Below are 7,632 nucleotides of genomic sequence, written 5' to 3'. Positions count from 1 at the left end.
GAAAAACTATGTGAGCCTCTGATTTACAACTTTCTGGGCCGTCTCAATGAAAATCTGAACATCTCCGCTGTGTTTTCCAGCAGCCATTGTACAGCGTTAAAACCAGCTGACCAAATGTGCTGGAGTTCAGCTTGGGTTGAGAGGTACTGGTGCTCTGCCTGCTGATTTGACTTTACATGCTGGAGGTTTTTGAAACGGCTCATTTTCCAAACACCAAAGAACATGAACTTATTGCCAAAAAACTTAGGAGTGTTATTTTTTCTTTTTTTTTTTTTTTCAAGCACTTGGACAGTTTTTAGGAGCAGTAGAAACTAAAACTGAAGTACAAAAAAGGTGTAAAATGTGAACTTTGCATAATATGTCCCGTTTATTTTTCACTTTAAATGGAGACGGAATCTTTTTAATGTGGAAGCTGCAATATATTTATCAGACCAGCAAATGCATTTCATTTGTATCCTCTTCAAATGCAAACCTTTCTGGATGTTTGTCCCAGATTAGAGGAGTATGAAACCCGAATGCTGGTCCTTCATGTTTGGTTCTGGTTCTGGGGATGCAGAACAGACCAGAACCACAAGGCCAGTGGTTTGAAGGTTGATACAACAACAGATCTTTACGGTGAATTATAAACAAAAGTATTTTAAAGTATGTTTTCTGAGCCGGTGGACTTCAGAACCGGGCTGATGTGTTCTGTCTTTGAGGGTTTTAGTGACCCTGATACCAGGAAGCATGCAGAGTCGTGTCCTTGGCCTCGGCACGCTGAAGGACAAGGACAGGCTTTTCCTTGAGCTCAAACCACACCCTGATACTGTTGTTGTATTTATACCAGAGTTTATATGAAGCTAAGCACAATAACAATGCTCAGTATTCAGAATGGATTAAGTGGAAAATAGTTGAAAAAACCAACAACACTTTATTTTGGAGGTATTTTAGGTGGGTCATCCTGGTCCCAGTAAACAATTGATGGAAGAATAAAAACTCTTTGGTCTTGAAAAGTTTTTTTTTAGGTACGTTGTTATTCATTAGCATCAGTATCAAAATGCATTGATTATTTAAAAGTTTTTTATCTTGTTTTTTATTCCTCATCTGTAACTGCGTTTGCATTGACCTTAAAATTGTGCAAATTGGAATTACAAAGATAAATTTGCTTAATGGAAACTCAACAATTTTGAAAAAACAAATTTTTTGTTCAAAGGTTTTTGCAATAACTTGAGGTGGTTTTACGGATTTACAGAAATTTGTGTTTTTTCTAAAACTAGAGTGGAAACCTTTTTTGCATCACACGAATCATGTGATCAATAATCAGACGTTACAACTGGCAGAAAAGATGAAGAAGACGACAGGAGGTAGAGGAAGGACGATGGCGCAGCCTGCTCTTAAACTTTTTCATCCATGATTTTAATGGCAACATCAGATTGGGATTATTCCCCCCCCCCCCAACATTAGTGGAAAATTGAAAAAGTTTTATGTACATTTGTAAAGGAAACGCGGTTAGTTCCTGCTCCTCACTGTTTGGACCTCAGTTGGACCTTCATGTGATAAGGTTTCGGCGTTAGAGTGACTCCATAGACTGGAGTGAAGTCAGGTTCTCCGGCATCCTCCGGCCAGATGAACTTAAACTTCCTCAGCAGAGTCACCGTGATGAGGAAGAGCTCCATGCGGGCCAGACCCTCCCCCATACACATCCGAGGACCTAGAAGAGAGAAACCAGAAGATCCAACCCACACTTCAAGGTGGTTACCTCAACCGTGACACATCTCAGTTTACCTGCAGAGAAAGGCATGAAGGCCTCAGGTTTGACAAACTCTCCCTGTTCATTCAGGAAGTTTTCAGGGTTGAATTCATAGGGGAATTTCCACTGTCCTTCTTCTCTCAACACTGAGGTCAGGTTCTGGATGATCATTGTACCCTGAAGAGAAGCATGAATATCAAATGCCGAAATCAGATGGTCTTCATTTTAGTGTCCCTCTTGCAGAAACTTTCCTGACCTACCTTGGGAATGGAGTATCCCATGAGCTCTGTGTCCTTAGTGGTGCAGTGGAAGACACTGAGAGGAACCGTGTTGGCAACCCTCTGGATCTCATGGAGCACAGCCTGCATGAAGGAAGATTTTTAACACTTTTTCTGACTTGAAGCAATAAAACGTGTTTGTAAGTGTAATTGTTTGGTCATTGTGAAGCAACAAGATCAAATAGGAAGTGGCTACAAGAGGAAAAAAACAAAGTGACAGAGTTACTAAGTTATATCTTGATGCTGTGGTACCTGGACGTAAGGCATGCTGTTTCTGTCCTCAAAACAGACCCGGTCCTTTCCCTCCAGAACCTGGTCTATCTCTTGCTGACATCGTTCTGAGGGAGGAATAAAAATACAGACTCATCAGTCGTTCCGCATCCCACATGATTCGTTTCTACGCTTTTCTGCTCTGGACCAGTTATTTAATCTGCAACACCACTGTTATTTCTGTTACCATTATCCCCAGGAAATCCAATTTAAATTACTCCTGCTGGGAGATTTGAACCCCTCAACTGTCACCCTCAAACTGCTGGGTCCATGACTGCAAAACCACTAAATCTTACCAAGTTTGGGCAAGTTTCTAGTGCAAACCTGAACTGAAGCGCACCTTGGACGTGTGGGTAGGTCATCAGGTAGAGAAATCCTGTCAGCAGGGTGTTGGACGTCGTGTCAGTCCCAGCAAAGTGAAGGTCCAGGCTGTAAATCATGAGCTGAGCTTCTGAAAAGGAGGAACTGTCATCGCTTCTCTGGAAAGAGGACAGCTTATGATTATTATAAACAAAGACAAAAATGCACCTAGAACTCACTGTCGCACACGCTGCTGGAGGTGATGAACTTAGCGAGTTTCTTATGTTGGATGACTTACAAACCTTTTCCAGTTCATCCAGGTAACAGTCAACAAAGTGTCGAGGATCCCCAGGAACTCTGGTCTTCTTGTACTCAGTAACCAAACACTGAATGTAGTTCTGGCAAATCTAAAGAAAATATTTTTTTTGTTATGGAAACTGTACACATCATGAAGCTGTTGCTAAAGTTTGTCTGACTGACATTAGTTTGTCAGTCAGACAAACTAATGTTTTACAGACTTTTATATATTCACTTTCTGAGTTGACAATGATTAGAAACAAATTCGTTACAGTTCCTAAATTAAGTAAAAAAAAAAAAAACTGAAGCAAAAATAGCATGAAATGCAGAAATAGAAAATATTGTTTTTACCTCTGCATTTTTAAAGGCCTTTCTGAACGGCAGCGGGAGGTTACGACAGATGGGAATAGAATCGTATATCTGTAAATAAAAAGAAATGAGAAATATGGGTATTTATTTCCAATAGCTAATTATTTGGCAGTTTCATTTACACACAGCATATTTGGGCCAGTGTAGATAGAAAAGAGAAAAAAAAATACAGAAATACATTTCCACCAAAAGACTCAGAAATATTTAGATTATTTTTAGAAAATTTTCTAGAAAAAAAAACATACATGGAAATTTAAATGTTTGGACGTTTTCTGAGGTTTTCATGGCAAATTTTCAACTTTTTAAAATAAAAAAAATTCCATTCGTTTTCTACAAAATTTATGGTATTAATCTAAAAATTTCTCATCCACGACGGCCCTAATATGCTGTCATACATTCACCCTGCTGGTAGAAAAAGTTTTAATAGCCAGATATCATTTAATCAATAAGTGACATAACAGCCGACTGTGACTCAGAGCCAAGAGTTTTACAATCGGAAAGTTGTGGGTTTTAATTGTAACTTCTTGCCCCATGTTTATGTATATATCAGCACATTGCATCACAAATATGTCACTACGTTACATGCAAGACTTTGATAGCATTATGAATTAAACCTTGTACTTTAGGGGGGGAGGTGTGGCCCTTTAACTCACCATGGCCCAGGGTCCATTGGCTATCTTGGCGTTTTCAGTGAAGCACTGAACAATCGTTTTGATCATGTCATCGTCGTACTCATAGCGCTTTCCGAACAGAACCTGGCAGATGATGTTGGAAGCGGCGTTATGGAACATGACCCGAGGACTCAAAGTTTTGCCTTCATGAAAATCAAAACAGACATTTAAAACAGGCTACAGAACAGAACCCAGAGAGTAACCAGAGACCTACCGATACTGCCCTCCAGGGTTTTAATGGTGTGTTGAATCTCATCATGAATTCTGTCCTCCATTGATTTCTTTCCCAGACCGAAATTCCTCAAAGTCATCAGAGCAAAGCGGCGATGCTCCCGCCAGCTCGGGCCATAATCTGCCAGAATCACACCAACACCACCTGCAGCAACACAGAAACACATTCACATGTATTCTTTTAGCCTCTAAACCTCTCTATGACCAGGTTGCATCTGCTTTTATCTTTAGCTCTCTATGCTCTTTCATATTTTCAGAATACACAGATCCCACAAGTCTGAACTGGAAGTGATCCGCACCATCTTTGTAGGCAAGAGCAGCTGCAATGCATAGCAGACCAACGGCTTCGAGACCAACAAAAAGAAAATATATGGACACACTTGACCAACATGCGAGAGAAAGATACATGAACAAAATGGATGCTGAAGGGATCGACCCATATGAGACAGAGAAGGAAAAGATGTCAGGAGAGCTGCCTCCCATGTCCTACTAATTAATCTGCCGAGTGAACACAACACAACACAACAACACATCACAACACAACAACACATCACAACACAACAACATATCACAACACAATACAACACAACAACTGCCTGCCAAGATGGCTGTTAGTTACAAAGTTCACAGAATCATTGCCTGCCATTGCTCTGTTTTTTGTGGATTTCTACTTGCTTTTTGCAAAGTTTCTAAGAACAATTCAAATCACAAGTCTAACAAAAGGTTGGAGTCTTGTCAAATTTTGAAAAAAGTATAAAATAGTGAAAAAGCTCTTGTTTTGCCAGGACTATATTGAACACCACCGAATGCTGTCACAGAACTTTGTGAGAAGACAAATATTTGAATCAAGTGTGATGAAACAGGGACCAATATAAACAGTAAAAAGCATAAAAAACAAGCCCTCAGACATTGTTTATCTCATGTAATGTCATACCTACCATTCCTGCAGGAAACATCGTTCACAAACAAGTCTTGGGGGCGTCCAGAGAAATCCGCACCCTTGATCACCATGGCTTCTTTCATGGCTTTCAGCCCGTTCAGAATCACTGCGGGTCTCGGACCGATGTAAATACTGTAGATGTTTCCATAAGATTTGCTCAGCTGGGAGGGAAAAACAAAAATGTCAGTGATTTTTAAACACCTATCCATCCTTGGTGTTGTTCTGTAATTTACGATTTGCATACAAATGTATCACTCAAAAGTTTCAAAATGTTAAAAAGTAAATTAATTTCATTGGTTTATTTCCACAACTGTAACTCTGGTAGATTAGTTACTTATGCTAGCTCTAAAATTGTTTATTTCTATCTATTTCAGCTTCTAGTTGATCAAAATTGTGTTTCTTATAAAATTTGAGTATTTCACTTTGTTTTTAAACTATATACATCATGATATAATTATTAAAATTTTCTGCGCAACATTCAATTTCTGAATTGAAAAATTAAAACAATTAGCTTTGATGTCATGATTTATTGAGATGCATATTACAGTAATATTCAATAAATTCCATTAATGTTCCTGTTAGTCAGATTTGAAAATAACATCTCTTACATTCAGCTCATATTTCTGTATTAAAAAAAAACTTTTTCAATTGTGATCTAACATTCTAATCTTGAATGTTTAGATTAACTTTAATGGAAAATCATCGTAATTATCTCATTTAAAGTCTTGAAAGAATAAGGGTGCGTTTACACTGCAGCCTGAAGTGACTCAATTCCGACTTTTTGGCAATTCCGATTTTTTTGCCAGGTCCGTTCACACTGCCAGTAAATGCGACCCGTATGGGTTCTGCAGTGCAAACGGCCAAACGACCTGAAAGTGTCCCGCATGCGCAGTAGAGGGCGCAATAGCGTCAGCGTTCTCAGTGTTCTGCCAACTGCGATAAAAAGAAGAAGAGCTCAGTGTTTACGGAAGTAAACATGGAGGCTACCGGTGGAGCTTAGCTTACATATTTGAAGTTGTTATCCGACCGAAGCAACAAATTAACAACTTAATCCTCATATAGTCCGTCATGGTTGTTATTTCTCTTCCCACTTGCGCGTATTAGGACACAGAATAGTGAGATTTGTTGAGAATCAGTGACGTTCAGTTCGGATGAATGCGGCCTGAACGTTATGGTCGCATTTGAATCGGATACGTATCGGATATGGGTCACATTCGAAAAAGAATCTGACCTGTGCTGTTCACACTGCCATGAAAAGATCGGATACAGGTCGCATTACGTCAAAAAAATCGGAATTGGGTCATTTCAGGCTGCAGTGTAAACGCACCCTTAGTGAATTGAGTTGCCAAAATGAATAAACTTTCAGTAATATTCTGATTTACTGAACAAGGCTGTATAAAAACTATTTGCAGTGATTTGTGTTGTGAACATTTAAGTATATGTGTGTGATTTATTTCATGCTACGATATAAACTGTCAGCTGTTCACCATCCCACGGTTTTGTTTCTGACAACATTTCTGAAATATTTAACCCTGATTATGCAGCAGTTCAAGATTTAAAAGAAAATTCACAAAATGTTAAAATGAAACCTTATCATTGAATAATAACTCCTTATCAAAATATCCAGATATAGTCATTGTAAAATCTGAATATGCACCATCTGTGTTACATCTGCAGAAACGTAGAACTGTTTTAGAAGGACAAAGGTGAGGTCAATTTACAAATCCGCGATCTAAATATTGTTTTCTTCATCTAGAATATAATTTATCGAACAAGAACTATGCAAACACTGGCTTATCAAGTCCTCTATGCAAAAACTCTAACACTGGATGGCTTTATTCCAAGTGTGCAGACAGTTTTTGCTGATATTATCTAATCACTTATAGCTCATAAAAGCATCATACAGAAGTATTAAAACTTCTCAAGTGTATTGATTTCACCATTCAGCTTTAGTGGAACTCTTGCAATCCCAAATCAAACGTCACTACTGTCATTTAAACAACAAACTGCATTGATTTCCTACCCTGTCAAAGTCCTTCAGTGGGTTCTCCAGGCTCAGGCTCAAAAGGTTCCCCAGGACAGGCAAGATGGGGGGTCCTGGTGGGAAGTTCTTTGGCCTCTGAGATTTGAACAGGATGACGACGAACCAAACAAAAAGCCATAGCAGAAAGATTGATACTAACATGTTTCTATATGAAGAGGAAAAAAGACAAGTCTGACATGCAGCAACAGAATGAAGCTGCTGCTGTTAGCTCTGCCCAGTTTGCTTAAGGACTTTGTTTCTCTGTATGAAAGGTGAATGAAGCCATCACTGTAAAAAAGGTAAAGGACCAAGTTCAAACAAGAACTATCTGGGTCAGATGTAAAGTCCACTGATAAGCTGACGCTGCAGATAAAGAGCGCAGGAACCGTCTGTTGCACCAGAGCTAAACCTAGGTGATTTTTACTGGGACCAGTATGACCCACCTAAAATACCTCCAAAATAAAGTGTTGTTGGTTTTTTCAACTATTTTCCACTTAATCCATTCTGAATACTGAGCATTGTTA

At 39.0% G+C, this 7,632-nt stretch overlaps 1 protein-coding gene across 1 annotated transcript; it reads right to left on the bottom strand.

Moving 5' to 3' along the window:
- Positions 1-1,413: 1,413 nt before the first annotated feature.
- Positions 1,414-7,370, bottom strand: LOC103466717 (cytochrome P450 2F2-like). Its single transcript, XM_008412497.2, has 11 exons — positions 7,109-7,370; positions 5,084-5,246; positions 4,129-4,290; positions 3,897-4,057; positions 3,226-3,294; positions 2,880-2,984; positions 2,618-2,756; positions 2,260-2,345; positions 1,990-2,091; positions 1,765-1,906; positions 1,414-1,690 (listed from the first exon to the last, which is right to left on the bottom strand). The coding sequence occupies exons 1-11, from the start codon at positions 7,268-7,270 to the stop codon at positions 1,503-1,505; spliced, it is 1,479 nt and encodes a 492-aa protein (XP_008410719.1). The 5' UTR covers positions 7,271-7,370; the 3' UTR covers positions 1,414-1,502.
- Between the last annotated feature and the right edge of the window lie 262 nt (positions 7,371-7,632).

Source organism: Poecilia reticulata, linkage group LG6 (genome assembly GCF_000633615.1).
Source record: "Poecilia reticulata strain Guanapo linkage group LG6, Guppy_female_1.0+MT, whole genome shotgun sequence".
NCBI classification, from domain to species: Eukaryota; Metazoa; Chordata; class Actinopteri; order Cyprinodontiformes; family Poeciliidae; genus Poecilia; species Poecilia reticulata.
Note: the sequence above shows the minus strand (reverse complement) of the source record. Positions and strands in the feature narration are given on the sequence as shown.